The following is a 21,998-nucleotide window of genomic DNA, read 5'->3' as shown; positions in this document are numbered from 1 at the left end:
ATGCAGTGTCTTTGCAGCAGCGTTGTGATTAGCAGCACATAGGTCCTCATCACAGGTGCACGCAGGGGGACTGGCATGTGTCACTGAGTGGTTCCAGCATGGGGCTTTGGCTCTTTCCAGGGTTCTGTGCAATTGGACCTGGAAAACTGCCCTATGCTCTCCTGGCATCTTCTGTGTTCCCACACTTCCATTATTTTTTGGGTTTGATAATCCTTCCAGATAAGCTTGGCTCTTTGAGCAATTGCTTTTTCCTTTGTCTCCTTGTTAATAGCCTCCACACCCTCTTTTTTTCCTGTGCTCTTGTCTCAGGTCCCATCATGTTTACCTCCAATTGGAAGTGCCCTGAGGCTAGGGAGTATGTGTAGTTATGAAAAGGATGATTAAATCTCATCGTTCTGTAGAAATTACAGTTAATAACATTTTTAAGAAGCAAAGTGAATATGTATTATATCAGTGATGTTCTATGGGAAAGGAAGAATTATTATATGACATCTTTGCCTTTAAGAAATCAGTTTTAAATAAAGCTTACTTTTGTCCAAAATCTAGATAAGCCACTTATAATCTTAGGCTGCCTTTATTCGTGGAAAAAAAACCCTGCTTGTGGCAAGCTGCTGCCTCAAATTCTTTACCACAGCACACCATGTACTGCTAAAACCGCGTTTGAAATAGCAAAATTTCAGTGGCGTGACTAGAACAAAATGATTGGATCAAGAGTTATACCCACATACAATTGACGTCATCATCAATCTAAGGCAGCTCTTGTTCTAAGCTGCTATTTCCATAGTTATCAGCAGGACGGATGCAGTCATCTGAGAGAGGAGCGTTAGGCAATAAGTCGAACATATTAGCAAAACTCTTTGAAGTCTCACGGTGCACTGTTCAAAAAGGCTGGTCCTCATCACAGCTGGTGGGGATTAACATCAGTTTTGCTGTAGAGTATCCTGCATTTACAGACTTCTACTTTTTCTCAGATTATGTTTTTTAAGAGCTAAATACTTAGAGGAATCGTTTGGCACTTTAGCATGTGATTAAGCACATTTGCTGTGACACAAGGCTTACTTGCTTTCAACAGAGTAGGTGTGGAGGCAACTCTGTTCCAAAGCAGCTGTTGCTCACTGCTCACATCCTCCCACTTCCATGTTGCTTTGTCTCCATCTTTTCACCTGCATTTCCTTGGTGCTGTCGGGTCTCCCTGGGCTACAGCAACCTCCCTGAGTGCACAACGCTGTCCTCTTGGACTTTTGTTTTTGCATGTTCCCATATTTTGGATGACCCTGAGGCTGACAGATGTGGGAGAGACAGAAACTGCAGTTGCTCTGTGAGCATCTCTATCATATCAAGTGCAACGCAGTGGTTTTTTGCCTCTCTTTTCCTTCTGTAATGAAAAGAGAAGGTAGAGTGAAAATTGAGAAGAGGCCGCTGTGTCACATGGAGGGGCAACCACCTCTCAGGAGTGTAGAAGCCTTGAAAACATGACCTCATTCATACATTCATATGCACAGTGTGAAAGGTCTGACTGCTTATGGCTCAGTTCTCCTGTGCTTCCCAGATGAAGCACTGAGGATTGATTTATAAATTTTATGGTGCTGTGGTGATCCAGCAGGAAGGCATGCTGGGGTGTGTAACACTGCTTGCACAACTGCTCCTGCAGAACCAGTGAGAGGGAGACTGAAAACCTGTAAAAAAAAGGTGTGCTCTGAGAAATGTATGTATACTAGGTATGGTACAAAGCAGGGGTCATGCGGTGAAGCGCTTGAAGTGGGAACATGAGGAATGTAAACATGCAGGAGAAAGAATGAGGGCAGGAATCGAACAAAGAGCTTTGATGACAAAGCTCTAGTAAAGGAGGCTGTGGTCAGCTGCTAGCATTTAATCTCAAGGTGAGGCAGGGCCTGCTCAAGGTTTACTGGATGGTGTTCTCATAAGAGGAAGGAAAGGCAAACAGGGTGAGGGAATGGCAGGAGAAAGCTGAACAGGAGAGAAATTCAACCCCACAAGTATAGCTGCACAGGATCATCTCGCTGTGAACATAATATATCTGCCAGGAGTGGAGAAGGAGGAAAGGGCAACCTCAGCATCTGCTTCTCAAAACACTCTGGCTCCACTCATTCTTAGTTTACATAAGCTGTAAATAATTTAGTAGAGTGCAGTGTCTTGAAGCCAGGGGAAGAGGAGGCCGAGGTACCAAAGTCTCATTAACATTTCTCCAAGGTACCACAGAAATCTGTCTTTTAATTGACTTTCTTATTTCTCACCCCAGTTCTCATTGGGAAATCGCACTTTATCTAGAGCCTGCTGCAGAACTGGGAGGAAAAACCATTGAAAATATTTCTATTCTTTCACTCTTTATTTTATCATTAGGAGAAAGGTGGAAGTTTCAGTCTGTCCAAGCAGGCACAGAAAAGTCTGTACTGGTGATGTGCAGACCTAGCAGTCCATAGCTAGCACAGATCCTGCGGGGAGCTTGGAGCTGTCGGTCTATCAGTTTCTTTGCAGAAGCACACAAACACTCTTCAATCCACCCTACCAATGTCTTATGTGCGTGGAGAATAAGGGCGCACAGGAAGCGTTAGGGCTATGTCACAGACACAGTTTATGTTCCCAACTTTGTATTTTATCCTAGTGCTACATATAAAAGGTGTGAGTTTAATATTTTTAATCAAAGCTGTGAAATGACTTCTTCTACTTCACCCTTCAGTGTTTCCTTCAGAGCAACATTGGCTTCAAGGATGAAGATGCTCATGATTCAGTCTCAGATCTTTTCCAAAGGCAATACATGCAAGCATCTCTCCCTGCAAATCGGTTATTATCTTCTAAGTCAGCACAGGAATTTGGGATATCTAATTACAGGTCCTGCATGTACTGGTTTGTTAAAAAATTCTATGAATGTTCTAAAAGTAGGAATCCTCCTGGCTTTGCCTTACCTTCCAGTGGCTTTGGTGAGGAATCCAGTCTCCAGTTTCTTTCTTGCATTGTCACTTAAGCATTACTTTTGTTTGCTTTGCTTATGTTGCAGTGTCAGGATAATAACCACAGCTGTGCAGCTCCGTTAGGGGATATCCTGGCTTTCTTCTGCTGGAAAGAGGTTGTGGAAAGCAAGATATGGAAATTGTATGGGCCTCATTTTACCTGCCTGATACTATTCACACTGTTTGCCATTTCTCAAGGGAGACTGTACAGAAACAAAAGAGAAGGCAAAAATCTGGTAGTGCAAGGGCCTGGGAAGAGCCTGAAGGACTAAGGACTTAGCTATTCGTGCTGGCTAATCTCAGCTAAGCTACCAAAACTTTGTTTCTTCAGACCTGAGGAAGAGATAAGAAAAATACTGATAGAATACCAAGGAAAACAAACAAATAAACAAGAATAAGAATAACCCGCAGACCTGAGAACTTGATAACAGAAGGGCAGACACCATGTCTTTTCCTCCTTCACATAGAAGCAGAGCAGAGGGAAGGGTGAGTGAACTGTACAACATCTCTGAGGCTTTGAGGAGGGAGCAGTGAGAGAGAGCCAGGCTCAAGAAAATTTCTACTGTTTGCTCTTTTCTATTGACCTAAGGGTCAATAGGCCATGGAGTTGGTTAGCAAGAGATGTTGAAGCAAAGCTAGTTGTGAGCCTCCAGCCTGGAGTGCCTTTTTTTTTATGGGTAGAGTTTGCTGTGCACAGCTGTGGGATTTGCTTACCTTAGGGGCCAGACCGGCATGGTGGGCTGGCAGCTTTCTACACAGTGCAAGGGGAAGACATGAAACATACTGTCTGAGGGTGCTTTTAACAGGGATGCAGATGCTCTGATATCATGCTATGGCAACAAAAAAGAGGCTACTGTGGGAGATACTACCTAGAGAGGCATGGTGTAGGTGGACTGAGCTATGGAACACCTGACCTAGTGCTGGAAGCAGCCTTGCTTCCAGTGGGATGCTGGGCATGGTCTCTGCAGGTATACCCTTCCAGCCTGCCCTGCCCCTTGTACCTGTGGGATAGGCTGGAGGGGCAGCCTGTGCCCCCAGGAGCCTCTGCCTATCAAAGTCCTTGACCCCTGCACCAATCTTTGTATGCAGCAGTTTGGTGGTTTTTTTTTGGCCAGCATTACTTAGGGAGGAATAATTCTCCCCGGGCACAACATCTGCACTTGGCGACAAGCAAAGCTCTGTTAGAAGCTGTAAAACTGATGCATTGTCCAAGGAATTGGAGCAGCACTTCGCCTCTGTGGGCAATGCATGTTCTGGCCATTTTCTTCTTTCTTCAGTACTTACGGAAGAGAGGGAAATATATTTAGCTCCTGCTGCTGCAATCCATTAACTGCCTTCCATTTCACAGCAGGTGCTATTTTCCTCAGGGGAAGGCGATGCAATAAACATGCTTCGAATAATGAAAACTCTCTGCCCCATTAATGGCTTTTTGAGTTATGCCTTTAGGGAGAGATTTTCAAAGGTACTGCATGAGGTCTGATTTCTTCCTCTCCTTTAGAAATCTTTCTTTCTGTACAGGCCCCAGGCACCCAGCACAAATCACAGCGGGGCTGTGGCTTTGGCCAGGTTTCCCCTCAGATAACCAGGTTGTGTCCAAACAAGTGAGCTGTTGGTGGGCAACACCTTGAGTTACTGTTTGGTTGTTTAGGCCAGACCAAATACGTGGTGGCTGCAAAAGCTTTTTCCCCAGGGAGTGTGCTACGCTGTACAGAAGGGAAAGGAGGTACTTGTTCTTCTCCAGAGAACAGTCATCCAACTAGCACAGAGAACAGAGGATTTATGGTGTGAGAGGTTCAACAAAACAATTTTTCTTTTTCATTTCTGAAACAAAAAAGTGTATTGTAGAGGTTAGAAGAGGAAATTGTGACTTTTGGACCTCCTCTAGCTGAGCGAGTTGTGACTACCTGCCAACCTCCAAGTGCATTCCACACACCCAGTGCATTGCAGGTACATGTGTCTATATCTGCTGGATTTACTCTAGATTGGTGGCTGCCATTGACTGGACATCCAGCACTAGGGTGGAAACTCAATACATAAAGCACTCAGCACACAGAGCCAGCTTCAGAAATTAATGTATACTTCTATGTGAAAGGTGTTATACTTTATAGTTCTTACATGGCTACCATAGAGATATCAAGCAATATAAATAGTAGTTATCTACATCAAATATTCAGATAACCATTGTGTAGTTTTGTGAACCTTATCTGAAGGCTGCTACACAAACGTCGAGCATTCCTTTTAGCACATTGTTTGTTTTCTGTGCTTTTTTACATGGGTCTGACTCACATTTTCCACAAAAGACAAAATCTACTCACTGGCCACTCTCAAAAACAAATTTCCTACATGGCTTGAGGGATTCTTTTATGCTCTTGGAGAAGCATAACTCCTACACATATGAACCATATAAAAAACATACAGGATGTGCTCTGAGGAGCGCAGAGTCAGCACCCAAAGAATAAAAAGTCAGTCCAGCAGTGACACTTCATTTGCCTGTGCTATGTAATAGAAGAATGTACACCAGGTTATACAATTTCCTTTAGGCTCCATTAGTTGTAAGCTATATGCCATGATGAAGTCAAGTTAATGTGCTTTTATCTGGTTATGTTGCACTAGGAGAGAGTATCCCCTTCTTTACTGGACTAAAAATAGTAAAGCAATATAAAACACTTCTCCAGCCACACTGGCTCCTATCACGAAGCATGATCCTGCAGACAACTTAGGTAAGGAATTTTACTCATGTGAATAGCATCTTTGAAGTGATACAAATGAAGGACTGTTTGCAGAAGTTGGCCCGTGGTTTTCTCAGTCAGTGCTGGAGTCTGAGACAGATATTGCTGGCCAAAACCCTTCTTTCTTTGGTCTGAACTTGGGCCTAATTTCTGACTTCTCATTGCTCCTAAAGACGTGTTTAAAGCCTGATTTGATAACTCCCATTAGCTTATTTATTTTTCTGCATGTTTATTTCCCTTGTATTGAATTATACTCTAGAATGTATTGCCATTTCACCAGTGTTACAGAGCAGCACATAATTAACTGGCCAATGAAAACAGTTGGATTACTCTTATTTCCATAAGAGTGTTTTTGGGAAGCAGTGTGCGATTACTTGCTCATCTTACAAAGGTCTACAGGAGCAGGAGTTCAGAATTTGTTGCTAACAGATAAAGACAAGGCTGATGGATGTGGAAGTGCTGAGTGGCACTGTGCTGTGCCTGAGATAAAGATGCACTTTCCTGGTGGCTACTGCAGCCTGATCCCCTTGTGCTGAGCTGAGCAGGGGAGGCTGGGAAAGCAAGGAGAGCTCAGGGAGACTGGTAAGAAACAGAAGGTGCAAGGGCAAAATATATCGATGAGATACCGATAAATCATGTGCTCTTAAAAGCTAATGGCTGCAATGACCTCAAGACCACAGTGCAGCTAGTTTCCCTGAACTAATAGGGTGTATCTTTTTTCAAGTATAATTATTGGCAGATTTGGAACACACATGGGATATTTATGTGTCAGTAGGCTTAAATGGAGTCAGGAGAATGCTCGTTACATTCCAGGCATCAGATGTGATGTGGACTTTTATTTACAGTAACACTTCGCTAGCAGGCTTCATTGTAATGGTGGGCTGTGATTACCATTTGAATTCATTATCACCCATAAGAACAGCTGCTATTCTGTTCAAGTATGGGACCATTAGCATTTATTTCATTTGTGCTACATAGAGTGACATTACCTGTATAATACTGTGAGTTTGTTTCGTAACAGGGTGATAGCTGGTTTCAGTTATGTGGTTGTGGTCTCCCATTAGGCTGTCTCTGGCTTCAAGCTCCCTCCAAATATAAGACTTCTTCCAGATAGACATGATTAAAGATGTGACTTTATACTTTGGCCAGCCCACAGACTTTCCTGACAGAGGGAGAAAGCATAAGTCCAATTCCCTTTTTAAGTTGTCTTTTGACCTAAACATGCTCCATTTTAATCCTGTGTAGCTGTGCCTGCTTTATCTGATGCTGGTGGCTCCCCTGATGACTCCGTTTCGTGTAAGTGAAGGAACGGCAGCCCCACTGGGAGGGGGAGATGCAAAAGGAAGGGGGTACAAATGAATTGTGCAGCAGAATGTTTGGACCCAACTCTCCCACTCTGATTGGTTTCTTGTTTTCCTGTTTTATTTCCTTGCTATTCACCTTTCCTTCTCACACTCATGGTCTTTGCAAGACAGCTTGCCCAGGAAACCATCTTTCACTACAAATGAATGGAGGTTGTGCTGTCAGTGTTTTCTCTTTGTATGTATTACTGACAGCTCAGCATCGTATGGGGAGCCCTAATCATCTGCCAGAAGAAATGGGGACAGTCCTGTAGCAGTGGCCAGCCTGGGGGCTGCTGCTATGAATGCAGCTGTCTGCTCCCACAAAGACTCCTATGAAAGTCTGTGGCATATCTGCTTTTATCTTTCTGTGGGATTAATTATGCTTACAGTGACAAAGAATTTGACTTCTGGACATAAGGATGTACATAGAGGTGCATAAAAGTACATCCTTATTATTATTTTCCATCAGTGTAAATATAGGTTCATGCTTGCTTTATAAAAGCAGTATTTTTCTGTAAAAGGGAAGTGACTCTTGGTGTCAGCCAGGAACATCTCCAGTGAGGGCAGAACAGCCCTGTATTCACATGGACAACTAACTTGAGTAAAGGCAGACCCAGCCCCCTTCTAGGAAGCCTGTGTGCACACTGGGCAGGAACATACCCCTGCCTCTGTTCTGCAGACACACAGAAGCCACTTTGTAATTCAGATGTATAAATCTGTGATGGCTACAGATAGTATCCCATTAAAGTCTAGTTGTTTATGTGGTTGCATTTAACAAGGTGCAACTAACTTGGTGCTCTCCATCCTTGTTTTCCTGAACCCACCCACGGGGGCTCTGAACCGAGCACTGAGGCGTTTCAGTGCTGCCCATATCAACTCTTTGCTGTCATCTTTATCAATTTTTAAATGTCTGAAGTTTTTTACTTGCCTGGGGTTGCCTTTTTTTTTTTTTTTTTTTTAATTTGAGGTTTTATCTGATTGTTTTTTTTTTCCTTTTGATAGCAGGTGGTTTTGGTCAGTTCCAGAAAGGCAGCATTATCTGAAGGCTGGAGCACAGCAATATAGACATAAAAAACCCCACAAAAACTAAGGTACAAATCTATTTATTTCTAACCATATGTATCAAATAGCTGCCTATTATTACAATATTCAATCCACATAATAATATTTCCAAAAACTTGAACCCTGCCTCAATTAGCAGGTGCAGAAATTGTCCATAATAATAAATATTGCTTGGATAAAACATGTTAGTTATATTTAAAACAGCTCTAGTGGAATTCCAGCTATTAGAAATTGATGGAAAAAATATATATAGCAGATGTCAGTGAATTCCTAAAATACATAAGTGGAAGCAACATTAAAAAAGTAACCGAAACACCTACCTGCCTGTTCCATAACTCTTAGCTCTGTGCTGGAAGCACTGATTAATTTAGTGCTGGATCACACCCTGCCTCCTTTGTGATGCTGGCAGTGAGCTGCCTGTGCCACAGCTATTTCCATGCATGCTGTGATCTCTGCCTGCCTCTACCAAGAAGCTGTTTCCTCTGTCCAAAATGAAATAACTTTGCTTCTGATTTTTATTTAAACTTGATGTTCTTGTAATTGATGCTTATATAACATACTTAGAAGAAAACGGCAATGAGCTCAGACTTTCTGTGAACCATTTAGTCGATGAGGTTTTTAATTAATGCAATTAACTCCACAGACTTTTTCCTTTATCTAAACTAGAGATTTGGTATCGAGGAATGCTGTGCTTAGAAAAAAAGCAAAATGAGTAGAGAAGGAACTGCAGTCATTTTGCACCTTGCTTATCTACCTAGCAGTGCAGTGGGCACATGTCTCAGCAGGAGATGTAACTTACAGTATAGCTTTGATAAAAGGGGGAAAGTGCTCTGCTTTAAAGTGTGTGTGTCACTTACTGAATGACACGAAGTCATTCACAGTGGATCAAGTTCTGGCTGAGGCCCGAGGTGCACAGAAGTGTTCTCCCTTAGTAGAGAGAAACAGTTGAAAGTGACTTTCACGTGAGCCTTGTCTTGAATTGAAAGCAGATCTGATGCAATCCTTAGGCTCTGGCGCAGTAATCTGCGACTTGCTCTGTGTTAGAAAACTGGCATTGCCAGGAAGATATTCTAGCAGTGAAGAAATCACTTGATGGCAAAAATGCTTCCTATAGCTCTTTTTTCTAGATAAGCTCTTCAGGAAAATTTTTCCTGATGGAGCAGGAGGTGCCTATACCAGAGCTAGGGCTCTAGCGCAAGGCTGGGGTGGCTTAGGTGCTCTTCAGCAGCACCAAATCTGCTGTGACCCATTGGTGTTATCACTGTGCCTGCTCTGGAGCCAACACACTGATTTTACCCATGGCACATAAATTTGGTGTAATTCAACTAACTGCAATGAAGTTCCTGCTGCTTCTGACTGCAACCAAAAGCAAGCTCTGGCTGTGCTTGTCTCCTTCCAGAGCTTATGAGAAATAAGTGAATGTCTCTTCTCACACTGATAGAAGTAGAAATATTTCTTATGCAGAGAAAATCAAATCTGTACCAGCCAAGTCCATACTGCATACAGTATTACTCCTTTGTGAGTGGCCTCCAGAACTTGAGACCCTTTCAAGTTACAACATGAAGATGGAGGGGAAAAGAGAAATAACACTGCAGTGTTTTTTTCTTTGTTGCTGATGTAGTTATACTGGTACACTGCTGTGTGGATTCTTGTTTTGCTTCAGTTTAAACATGTGCCTGGATGATTTATCAAAAATGAAATGGGTTTGGCTTAAATCCAAACGCAGGTGTGTTTACCTCGTCAAAAGAGATGGAGCAGTGGCAGCTCATTTACTGCTTGTCAATCAGGCATACGGACATGGTTTAAAAGGGAATGTTTTCCTCCAAACAGGCACTGGGGTGAAGCACAAACATGGTCCTTTCCCACAGGTGAGCTGGGAAGAGAGAGCGTGGTTGTTTGGGCTGACATGGCCCTTTGCACAGACCTACAGGCCTGGGAAAGCCATGTCAGACTGCTGCCTTGGCAGGCAGGCCTGCAGTTCTGGCCTAACAACAGCTCCACACACCCTGTACAGCTGCCAGGCCATGAGCCCCCAGCCAGCCCTGGAGGCACACTGCTTCCCAGCACCTCCATGTGGACCAAAAGACAAAATCTGTGGTCATGGAGTGTCTTTGGCTCCGGTTTACCTAAGCACTTCTTTGTGCATTGGAAGAGGCTTTCTCATTGAATGAGAGCAAAGAAGAAAAATGCTGAAAAGTAACAGGTGCACCTCATGGTCATAAGAAGCTGTAGGTGGTTGTGAGGGGTGGTTCGGGCTTGCAGTAAAGGAGGAAAAAGGAAAACGTTTTGGGAAAAAATCTCCCTTCCTCCCTGGCTTGTTCCATCATGGCAGAATAAAGAAGTAACTTGAGCATCTGGTCCCTGCTACACCTGGCAGATGGTGTGCCAGACATGTTGCTACTTGGACCCCCTAGCCGTCCCTCCTCTGCAGCTCCTGGCAGAAGGCCAGCACTGATAGGCATGGGCATCTCAGCACTTGGGTCAGGGAGCGGGCTGTGTGTGTCCTGTGCTCCCCACACCCAGCCAAGGCATTCTGTCAAACGTTGAAAGCTAAGTCACATTTTTTTCTCCTGATGCTGAGACATCCTAAGAATTCCATTTTGCGATAAGCATCTGTAATTCCTCTGCTTGTTCCTTGCACGCAGACATTCCCTCTGGCAGCTTTCTGCCAGCAGCTCACCTGCTTCTCCCCAGCTTATCAGCTACCAGTGAATATCTGAAGCTTTCAGTCACTTTCAGGTTCTTATTTTGAAATGTCTTTTGGTTAAGAAAGGTCATTACTGTACCTCACACAAACATTGATCCTGTCCCGAACTATTTTCTTTTTCACTAAAGTCATTTTATTTTCTTCTTAAATAGGAAATGGGAAGAAATAGGAGACAATGGTAATTTGTTACTTGTCCATACACGAAGCTCGTGGGCAGGCTGAATTGTGACCAGCCTCGTGTGATAGTCTGTGATCATCACACACCTCAGGAAACAACCTGAGAGGTTATCCCCACTCTTCCCTGCCTCCTGCACAGCCTTCCTTCAACAGTGTCTTTGCACAGATGCAGTTTAGAGACAGTGAACTGACAATGAAATAGGCTGTGACCTCTGGCTGCACCCAGAGGAGGCTATGGGCACAGGCCGGGCTGTGCTCATTCAGTCATTTCAAATTTTTGTTATGCTACATCATTACCTTGAATGATCACGAGAGCCTCAGCTTTGACAAGCCGCTCTTGTTTCCTAGGCTGTTCAGAAATGCTTTTGAAATAGCGATATTTGCAGTTACTGACGGACATTTTCCTTTGCATCTTGAGCAGTTTAGAACAATAACAAAGCATGAAACCTACTAACAAATCTTGGGTTTACTTCTCACTGGTGACAGGTGACAGGACGAGGGGAAATGGCCTCAAGTTGCACCAGGGGAGGTTTAGGTTGGATATTAGGAAGAACTTCTTTACAGACAGGGTGGTTAAGCACTGGAATAGGCTCCCCAGGGAGGTGGCTGAGTCACCATCCCTGGATGTGTTTAAAAACCGTTTGGATGTGGTGCTCAGCAACATGGTTTAGGGAAGGGTTGTTAGGGTAGTGTGGTTAGGTTGCAGTTGGACTTGATGATCTTGAAGGCCTTTTCCAACCTGACCAATTCTGTGATTCTATGAATTACCAGGTGAAGTTGTTTGAACTATTATCTCTATTAATCTCAGAAACTGGCTAGATCTCACCATTTAATTGTAAGCCCAGCAGTGTTCAGGATGTGAACTGAAGCCCCATGCCCTAAGAGTGAGTTGTTACAAACAAATTTCAGCTTCTGGAGAGGACAAAAAGCTAGGGCTTGTTTGAGTCCTGATTTACAGGGTAAAGCCTGAGAACAGTGAGGGCTCAGAACATATGAGGCAGAAGAAAACTCAGTGTTTATTATAAATATGGACTAATCATTAGTGAACATGTGAGATTATCAATGCTACCGATTAGGGGAAGACAAAAGAAAATGATAAAATGCTACAGATTTGAGAAGACATCCTAATAATTAAAAACGGGGAGCAGGAGAATGCAAGAGACAATGCTTCTATTTTTCTCACTTGGGAAAAATGGTTTGATCGGGAAGAAGGGGATTTTGTTAATTTACTTCTCCAATTTTTTTTAGCTTCCCAGTGTGTGGGCTACAGAACCTTAACTCCTGGGGACACCCAGATAGGGGAGTTAAAAGTAACTCTGAGGAAATGTTACCAACTTGAAGAGAACCTCAGTGACACTCTGCCTCTCTGCCTGCTGACTTTTTCTCATCATCAGACACACCTTATCCCACTGACGACACCTGTCAGAGGCACCTCTTTGCATCCAAATCTGCAAAGCTTATTATGAAGTAACTACCTGGATGTTAATGGATCCCTTTGGGGTGTAATACCAGAATTTGCCAACACAGCACATTCCTTAAAAAAAAAAAAAAAAAGAAGAAGAAGAAGGCAGTCTCAGGTCCTCGGGTTTCTGTGCAAGATGGAAAGCAGAGGGGCGAGGTGAGACAGACCCTGGAGGCAGTGGAGTGCCCACCAGCCTGCCCACTGTGGGGACAGTGCTGCCATGGGGGCTGCTGCGAAGACAGGAGATGACACAAGAGAGCGTGTCAACAGTGTCACACAGAATGGGGCTGTGAAGGCCAACTAGATACTTAGCTGCTATTAAAAACAAACAAACAAAACCTTTCCCAAGGGATTTTGAAGATAAACAAGTGAAGGAATTTCACACACGTGCTATGGGCTGAGAACATCAAACTGCTGCTTAGATCCAGGAAACCGTTTGCATGTAGCATCAGTGCTCTGGGGCTAAATACATCCCTGCACATGGGGCACCAGGAGCTCCAGGTGCTGCCAAGGCCATGATGAGAAATAGATGAGGCATTCATGTGGCTCAGAAGCAAAATTCAGCCATGGAGCAGATCATTAAAGGGATAAGGGCTCACGTGTACCAGGACAGAGCATGATGAGCACAGACAGAAGTTGAAAGCACATGGAAAAAACCCTGTGGCTATGAACAAAGGTGATACTTTGTGTGCTAGACCTTGTGGAGTGCTCAAGCATATAATTGTTGTTATTGTGTTTGGCATTTGCTTGCCAATTCACTACCAATTATTTTTGACTCTGGAAGAAGCTGAACTGTGCTGAAGGGGTGAAGCAGCAGGGCAGCCAGGTGAAGCAGGCAGCTCCTCACCTGGGTATAAAGTGGGGCCCATTCACACTGACGTGATGGAGCTGTTCCCATGTACAGTGGTCCCACTAAGAGAGGTGTTTGGCTCAGTTCTGCCTTCAGCACACTTTTGAAATTAGTTCTGCCCATGGCTGAGGAATGAGGATCCCAGTTACTGTGTCTGCTTACTCTACTACTGTCTTTGCCTACCATTTGTGCAGTGGTATAACCTGCAGCAACAGCCGATGGCTTTTTCCTAGCAGTTTGGCAAATCCTTTTTCAAGCAGTTGCCCAGGTGTTACTGCCTCACATCTATTTGTGCCAGCTGAACTTGACACAATACTTCCCACTACTTCTGTCAAGTAGTCTTGTGCTGCATGAGCATCTTGTCCCTCAGATGTGCTCTTCTCAGAGTGATCACAGAATTGCAGGGGTTGGAAGAGATCTCTGGAGGTCACTGAGTCCAACCCCCCGCTCCAGCAGTTCCCTACAGTAGGTTGCACAGGTAACCATCCAGGCAGGTTTTGAGTACATTCAGAGAAGGAGACTGTACAACTTCTCTGGGCAGCCTTGTGCCAGTGCTGTTATTCTTCAAGAGAAGTTCTTCCTTGTGTTTGTATAGAGCTTCCTGTGTTTGTGCCCATTGCCCCTTCTCCTGTTGCTGGGCACCACCACAAAGAATTGGGCACCACCAAAAAGAATCTGGCCCCATCCACTTCACTCCTGCTCTCTACATAATTATATGCATTGATAAGATTCCCCCTTCAGCCTTCTCTTCTCTGGGCTGAACTGCCCCAGCTCTCTCAGCCTTTCCTCATACGGGAGATGCTCCAGGCCCCACATCATCTCTGTGGCCCTCCGTTGGACTCTCTCATCAGTTCCCTGTCTTTCTTGGCCTGGGGAGCCCAGAACTGGACCCAGTACTCCAGACATGGCCTCACTGGGGCAAAGCAGAGGGGTGGAATCACTTCCCTTGCCACACTGGCCAAGCTCTTTCTAATGCTGGGGAGCATGGTGCTTTTTTCTCCTGTTGGTGGATAGAGAACTCCTTGATGGACCAACTGCTCTGCAGATGTGAAACCCTGTAAACAAACAAGATCATGTAGGTCTCCTGTGCATGTCAGGCATCAGCATTTTTCATGCTCACCTTGCATGCTTTCGATGCTGAGTGCTGCCCGCTGTACCTTCATTCTGGCAAGCTGGAACCACACCATGGTGTCCGCGATCGTGTCCCAGCACTGCCTGCTATTGGATCTCCTTTAAGAAGGAACTGTCTTTTTGTTTTCAACTGCTTTTGAAGCCTGCTGACCTCCACCCATCTCGCAAGTGCTTGCAAGCGAGCAGCCAGGCACCAGGGACATACATACGTGTGGTGGTGAATTTTCTGCCACTCTTGTGCTTGTAGTGATTAGGTTTCATCTGTGGTACTGCTGCTGGTGGGCTGGGCTGCTAATGGCTGCGTTTAGTCTTTTGTAGCACGAGTGTTGCTGCAACTGCAAAGCAACCATTAACTACTGATCTTTGATAGAAGTCTAAAATGCGAGGGCTGCTCTGAAAGTAACGCCTCTTATTCTATGACGTTGGCCCACGATATCAGAGGTGGACGTTGGTGGGACTGCAGCAGAGGCTGAATCTTCCCACCAACGTTCCGGACGCGCTGCCGTGTGGCAGACGGCGCCGAGGGGCGGTCTGACAAAACGGCGTCAGACATGGAAGCGTGCCCGAAGCCCCAGGCCCGGCTCTGCCCTCCCCCACGCCCGCTGCCGGCGCTGCAGCCCCGGGGGCGGCTCCGCGCAGGGTTCTCTCTCTGGCAGCGGTTCCGTGAAGCGCTCCGCTCTGCGAGACCCGCTGAGCGCGGCTGCTCCTGAGCTCTGGGCGCCTTCCTGTACCGCACGCCGCCGAGACCTTCTGTTTTTGTCGCTCGGTTTCCCGTCGCTGACTTCAGCCCCGGCGCTCGCTCCATTCCATACGCACCGAGCCCGGCAGAGGGCCGCTCTGCTCCTCTCCGCTCTGCCCCGCCGCCTCCACCGCCCCTCCCCGCGGGCGGTGCCGCCGCGGTGCACTGTGGGGGACGTAGTCCTGCGGGCGGCGCTCCCCGCGGGGCGGCGGCGCGTGCGGACTACAGCCCCCAGCGCGCCGCGCGGCGCCGGGCCGGCCGTTCCCTTTGAATGATTTCACTGCGGTCGGCGCTCAGGGCGAGTTTCGCGGCGGCGGCGCGGTGCGAGGGGCGCTCCGCAGCGCAGCGCTGCGCCCGTGGATGGCCGCCCGAGCGGGCTCTGCCGGCGGAGGGGGGGCCGTGGCCGACCGCGGGCCGCGGCGCTGCTAGGAGCGGGGGACGGGCCGCGCGTTCGCCTTTCCGCCCGCCGGCTGCGGTGCCCCCGCCGCCGACATGTCGCTGGGCATGGAGGAGGAGGAGTACTCCCGGCTGGTGATGGAGTCGGAGCCCGAGTGGCTGCGGAGCGAGATCAAGCGGCTCTTCCAGGAGCTGGGCGAGACCACCCGCGAGAAGATCCAGGCGGCGGAGTACGGGCTGGCCGTGTTGGAGGAGAAGCAGCAGCTGAAGCAGCAGTACGAGGAGCTGGAGCTGGAGTATGAGACCATCCGCGCCGAGATGGAGCAGCTGAAGGAGGTGAGGCCGGCGGCTGCTCGGAGCCCGGGGCCTTCACCTGAAGGCTGGCTGGGGAGGAGGGCTCCCCGCCTCTTCCGGGGGCTGCGGGAGGGAAGCGGTGGGCTCCGCTCCCTCAGGACCCGGTGCCGGCCGTGCCCCGCAGCGAGCGGCGGAGGGCCGGGGGGGGTCGGGGCTCGGTGCGGGCCGGCTGCCGCCTGGCAGGGCGGAGAGCGGTTGCAGCGTACCTGCCTTTCGTCTGGGGACGGCTTAATTTGTGCCCCCGCCGAAATACGGTGGGCTTCGGTTCACGCATCTTCCGTGTTGGCTGGTTTTTGTCTCGCTGGCGGTGGAGGTGCTGTGTTTTGTCAGGTCTCCTGACGCACACGTTTCTCTTACACAAGATCTTCGCCGCCTCAAGGAGAGCCCGTGCCGGGGGTGGCTGTGCCGTGTGCGGACCCGCAGGCACCCGCTGGGTGCTCCCTGTGAGGGGCCGCTCCGTGCCCATGCAGCGCATCCCGTGGGACTCACTTGGCTGCCCCTGCTCCGGTTATTTTGGTGACTGTTTCTATGCAGGCAAACCACGCGCTGCTTTTGAGCTGATGTAGGCCTTGCCTTGTTTGCAAAAGATCTGATACCGCATAAAATGTGAACGCGTGTGGTTGTATTTGGCCAATGTGATCCGAGTGCTGTCGGTCTTTGATGTCACTCGTGTCGGTCGGGTATGGATTTGAAGTAACATCAAAATATGCTGTGTCAAAGGGAAAGTAAATACAAATGGATTTGTACCAATTCAGCTGAACCTGTGAACGCCCTCACTTCCTGCATCCTGTGTGTCTGATGGACTCTGCTTAACATAACAAAAGCAAAATAAGCATTAGCAGAGGAGGTTAATTATTTTGAATTAAATGTCTGTACTCTTACTAACCAAATGCAGGCTGAACCTCCCTATGCATTGCAGAGGAGTTGGATTAGATGACCCTTAGAGGTCCCTTCCAACTCATGGTTCTGGTTCTCTGGCTAATGCCACTTGGAACTGACTTGTTTCTGGCAGTACAAATACTGGGAGGAACAAATGTGTTGGCATCATCAGCCCTTGGAAGTAGAGGTGCTATGTGAAAAATAAGGGAGTCAGAAGCAGTTTTTAGGCAGTGATAGAGTTGTGCTAAAGGGGGAGGAAAATCAGTGAAGCCATTGGTAGGTGGGATGGGGCAACATGGCACTGGGGGAGGTGAGGAGACTGATGTGACTGAGCTGGAGCCTGAATGTGGGGTGATGCTGACGTGGCTCAGTCACAGGTGACACCTCACTCCCTTGGTTGGCTGTGGGCCTCATGAATTTAGTTCTTCAGGTGGGAAATGGCTGGAAGGCAGCTGCTGCTTGTTCTTTTAGAGCTACGACATTTCAGAGGCTTGAAGAGATTTGGGAAGAACAAAAAAAAAAAAAAAAAAGAAAGAAAATGGCAGGATGAGCAATGATTCATTCTTTTTGCTTTTAGTATTCTGGAGGATTTGCTTTGTGTGTGCATGTCCTGTTGTAATTAAGTCAAAACCTGGGAGGCAAACAATTCTGGGAACAATCTGAGGACTCTACTAGTCATACTACACAGGGCAAAACATTGCTTCTCTCGCTTTCTTGTGATGCTGGGGAGGAATCTGGTCTTCATTAGAACGTGTAAACCTTCAGCAGATGCATGAGGCATGTTGTCAAAGGAGGAGTTTATCTTTGCTGTTTATATAACTTCTTGCTTTTCCCAGGCACATTGAGAGGCACTTTGCACACAGGACTTGACATATAGCAAGCTGCAGTTGGAAGGGGTTGCACCTTAGTTAGGTTGCATGAAGTTGCTCCTGGGGAAGGCAGGGGAATTGCTGTCAGGAAGAGGGGTGCTTTCTGTCTCTTGCTTCTTAACTGGGACTTCATACAGCCCTTTAAAATACAGACATTGCAGTCTCCTTAAATCTTGTTCTGTTCCTCTCCGCTACATCTAGAGACATCAATAGCAGAAAGCCACGTTATGCATATACACACAGCAAAATTTCCTGTCTTGCTTGGTGTTGTAAATTTGGATATACTTTAATTTGTTTAATGTTATGAAACATCCCATATCGCAGCCCTGTTCTTACCATAGGTAAATGGGCTCTGAGCGTGGGAACTTTCTACTAGAGGCTGCTGAAAGTACAGGCTTTTCTGCTGCAGCTGTCAGATCTTGCACAACTTTCCAGCCAGCTTCTCCCTTGTGCCTCTCTATCTGTGGTTGTGGCAGAATTTCCTAGCTGTAACCTCCACAGGTTTATCTCTTTGATGAGTGTACATGCCATCCTTAGAGCTGGACCCTGTTTTGCAAACGCACCTGCATGTACACAATATTTGCCATTCAGATCATCCTGGTGACAGTGGGGGGCTGTCCTGTCCTTCCACCTCACCAAACTCTTCAGTTGGAGTCCTTGGAGAATTGTAGACTTTTCCCCAAATTTGTCCTTCTGTCTGTTCACATGCTGCCTTGCATCTTGTACCTCTCAGGGTAATTGTGCCACGTTCCTTCTATTGTTTCTATTTGAGATACCTAGACTGAAGTAGAAACTCTCTTCCCAGGTAAACTTGCTAGTTATTTCAGTCCCACACTTATTTTTGTGAAATGAAATTGATTTCAAACCTTACTAAGCATTATGGTTTAGAAATACATTGTTTTTTCCCCCCAATTTAGAGAAATCAGTTACTGACTCTCAGTGAAATACTACATCACATTGTATGTCAATGGTTTTGGTTGTTATTTGTCCCCTCTAGGAGATGAAGCAATAAAGAGTTGTTTCTGTAGGATGTGTTCAGTTAAGAAATCATCCTGTGAGCCTTTGTCTATGAGGATGCTAATTGTGTAAATTATAGGGCTGCCTACCTGCCTGAGCCAAGGTTGCTGTACTCAAAGAGAAGGTACATAGGATCAGCTCTTCGTATGCTGAAGCTCACAGGAGTGATGGGAATTCATTTATTGGCATCCTGGTGGTTTGTAGGACAATGTGGCTTGGAAGGTTAGCTTGAGAAAGAGCTTATATGCTTGCTTTGCTTAGTACTTTTGAGTTGCTTTTGAGATGCCAGTTAGATTTACAGCTAACTATTTGGTTAGATATGAAACTGGCTGCTGTCCAAAGCTACTTTCAAATTAGATGGTTATGCAGTACTGGTGATGGTAGACTTGCATTTAAATCCCTCAGAATGCGGGGACATGGTTATGTTATGAATTATTTATTTCTGTAATAATGTAAAAGTGTGCAAGTAGATTGTGGCTGTCCTGAAATTCTAAAAGCATGTGTCAGTACATCACAGTGACTGCCAAGCCCTTCTTTGTTGTGTGTGTTTTAAGGGAAGGGGGTGGGTATAAAGCTTACAAAGGCAAATAAGAGCGCCGATACATCTGGGGTCCGACCTTTTCCTCTCGTACTACTTGGGCTTCATCAAAATATAGCCTGCCTTCCTTTAGTTTTCCAACACCTTTTTCTGTTGTGTGTGATGACTTGAAGTTGTGCTCTTCAGAAAGCATCAAATGTACCTCATATCAAAAGCAGATGCATGGTAGGAGTGTTATATAGCTGTCAGAATGTCCGAGTGTACTGTGATGAGCAAGCCAATGTGAAAGTACCGCGAGTGTTAAACACTTCAGAAGAGTATTGCAAACAGTGTTTTGTTTTGTTTTTATGGGGAGGAGAAGACAAAGTGAGCATGTTAACCAAATCTTTGGTTCATATAAAATATTCTTTGGAGATGACAAAGGAATGCCTGGAGAGAAAGCAGTGAGCTGTACGTGAGTGTTCATTTCTCTGTAGGGTGGCAGTAGCTCTTGTTACTGTTTTTTGCCTTTAAGGATCATGTATTGACTTTGTTCCATGACACAGACTCTCTGTAGAGGGCTCCTGGATAGGCTTAGAAGCTGTCTCTGAAAGAAACATGCAAATGAAATCTTGAACTGCCTCATTTCTCATTAAGATAAAGTGGGGCATATTCTGCAATGGAGGCGATACGTGCCCAGGCTGTAATATTTGTGCTGCTTATTTGAATGTATTGCTTGAGCGGAGTGTGCAGTATCTGTGATCACTCAGGGTGGTTCTGCTTTGGTTAGTTCACTCACATACATAACAGTTAATGAGATACGTGATACTTGATCTGTACTATTTTAACGCTTTAACTGTGTATATTCAAAAGTGAAGGAGAAATAATTCTTTTTCCCATTGGAAAAAATGCAGTATACCCTACAGACAGACATATAAGATAGTTATCAGGTTTGTTGACTGCATTTTACTTATTGTGCTGCTGTATTGCTAAGCTCATTTACTGTATTGGAAAAGGGCAAAGGAAAGAAATGGTTAGGATCAAGTGGTAACAAGCCAGTGGTAGGATGGGATTCAGTCTTCTGTGCCCATAGTGCAACACCTGCTTGACCAGGCTTTTCCATGGTAGATGATGATGGTCAGCAGCAATACTTCCATGGCCGTGGGCATGCCACTGCAGCCTCCCCCTGACAAATATTCAGTGGTTATATTGATCCCTGTTGAAAGGGAAGGTTCTTAACATTACATCCAGCCATCTGTTGAAACAGAAGGAGGTAGTGCGTAAGATACACGTGTGATTTCTTTTTGTTTTGTTTTCCCAAATTGACCCTGATAGGCTGGCTGTAATTCTGTCTGTCTGCATGTAAATGTACGATAAAGTACAGCTACAAATTGTTGGGGAGCTCGTTACCAGTTTTGAACATACTGATGGAAAGTAGGTTACACATCAGTGAATTTGTGGCTTTCGTGGCGGTTGTTACTCGGACAGACCCTAACGCCTGCTCACTTGAAATGGAAGGAGAGACCAGGATTGATGTCTGTGGCGTGAAGTTGGACAAACCTGTGGTTGGGGTAAGCAAGGCATTCCCATGGAAATCAAACTCCTTATATTTTGATTGATAACAATTGGTTTACATTAAGAATACAGCCACCTGAAGTCTTAGTCTGATGTCTGGAGCACTATGGGCACATGCTGCTGTGTTTTGGGAAAGATACCTTTCTTACATATTACCAAAACAAGGCCTGGAAAGTTGAACATTCCAGTTTTTCCCGCTGTACTGGAAATGAGCAACCTGTATGGCTTCGTGTTTTCAGCTGCTTTTTCTTTGCCAATGCTGCTTGATTTGCTCTTGTCGAAAGCTTGAAGTGATTTCCTCGTGAGAATGCCCAACTCCTCCTTGTGCTTTCTGCTGTAAAATACAGGACATGCTACTTTAAATAGAACACCAACAAATGTTTGGGTGAATAGTTGAGAACTCTGGATGAAATTAGATTTCAAGAAGCTTGTTACAGAAGTGGTGGCTTTCCCGAAGTTCCTGCGGGCTCAGCTGAGAGCTGGGCCTTGATGAACTGTAAAACTCGTGTTTTATTTGTGTTTGTGATGCTTGTCTGTGCCTTGGCCAAGAATGAGGGCTGTCCCTGACCATCTAGCAAACATTTGCATTTTCTACAATCGATGAAATTCAAGGTTTCATGAGACAAAAGCTTGGCAGCAGCAATCCCATCTGCTATTTTTTCCCTGGAAGAGCGGCAACGTTTGGCATTAGCTGTGCTGGTGGAGGTCATGTGGTGAACTGCACTCAGGAACTGAGGCACGTCAGAGCTGAGGCTCTGCAGGTTTGGGGCCGGGCTCAGGGCTGCCGAGTGGCTTTGCTAAGGGCCTGGATGGACCCAAGGGGGTTCTGATGGGCACCGCTGCCTGAGCAGAGCTGTGTGTTCTGTCATCCCTTTTGTACCAGCGGAAGTTTGTTCATCCCCGCTGTGTCAGACCTCCTGCCTGCTGCTGGGAGCCTCCAACCCAGTCACAGCATTTCACTTCATAGCGGTTTGCTTGAAACCGCTGCGGCGATCCCTGCAGTTGGCCCGTTTCAAATCGCAGCTCCTGCTTGCCATTTCAAACCCTGCTGGAACAAACTCACTAGTTTCAGGGGTGTTAATACCTAATTTATCCCTTTGAGTTGAAGAACATATTTCTTCTAATCTGAAAGAAAATTCTAATGATTTGGAAAATTGCCTGTTTTCCCTAGGAGGGGGGTGAGGGGTGGGAACAGCAGTTACAGGGCTGCGCGCTGCTGCGG

General features: G+C 46.1%; 1 protein-coding gene and 1 long non-coding RNA gene across 7 annotated transcripts in view; one reads left to right on the top strand and one right to left on the bottom strand.

Moving 5' to 3' along the window:
* Positions 1 to 21,998, top strand: part of BICD2 (BICD cargo adaptor 2) — a 119,364-nt gene that overhangs the window by 27,168 nt on the left and 70,198 nt on the right. For 3 of the 6 annotated variants that reach the window (XM_414332.7, XM_040646760.2, XM_004944558.4), the window contains exon 1: positions 15,466 to 15,901. The exons of the other annotated variants lie outside the window; for them this stretch is intronic. In XM_414332.7, the coding sequence (XP_414332.4) occupies positions 15,662 to 15,901 (240 nt within the window). In that variant the 5' untranslated portion in view covers positions 15,466 to 15,661. Of the gene's footprint in view, positions 1 to 15,465; positions 15,902 to 21,998 lie in introns of those variants that run through there. 6 annotated transcript variants of the gene reach the window in all.
* LOC121106675 lies at positions 1,433 to 16,406 on the bottom strand. Its single transcript, XR_005839455.2, has 2 exons — positions 14,420 to 16,406; positions 1,433 to 14,354 (listed from the first exon to the last, which is right to left on the bottom strand). It is a non-coding gene; the product is annotated as an uncharacterized LOC121106675 (long non-coding RNA).

Source organism: Gallus gallus, chromosome 12 (assembly GCF_016699485.2).
Source record: "Gallus gallus isolate bGalGal1 chromosome 12, bGalGal1.mat.broiler.GRCg7b, whole genome shotgun sequence".
In the NCBI taxonomy this organism is placed as follows: domain Eukaryota; kingdom Metazoa; phylum Chordata; class Aves; order Galliformes; family Phasianidae; genus Gallus; species Gallus gallus.
The sequence above is the reverse complement of the archived record's forward strand: the minus strand, read 5'-3'. Positions and strand labels throughout refer to the sequence as shown.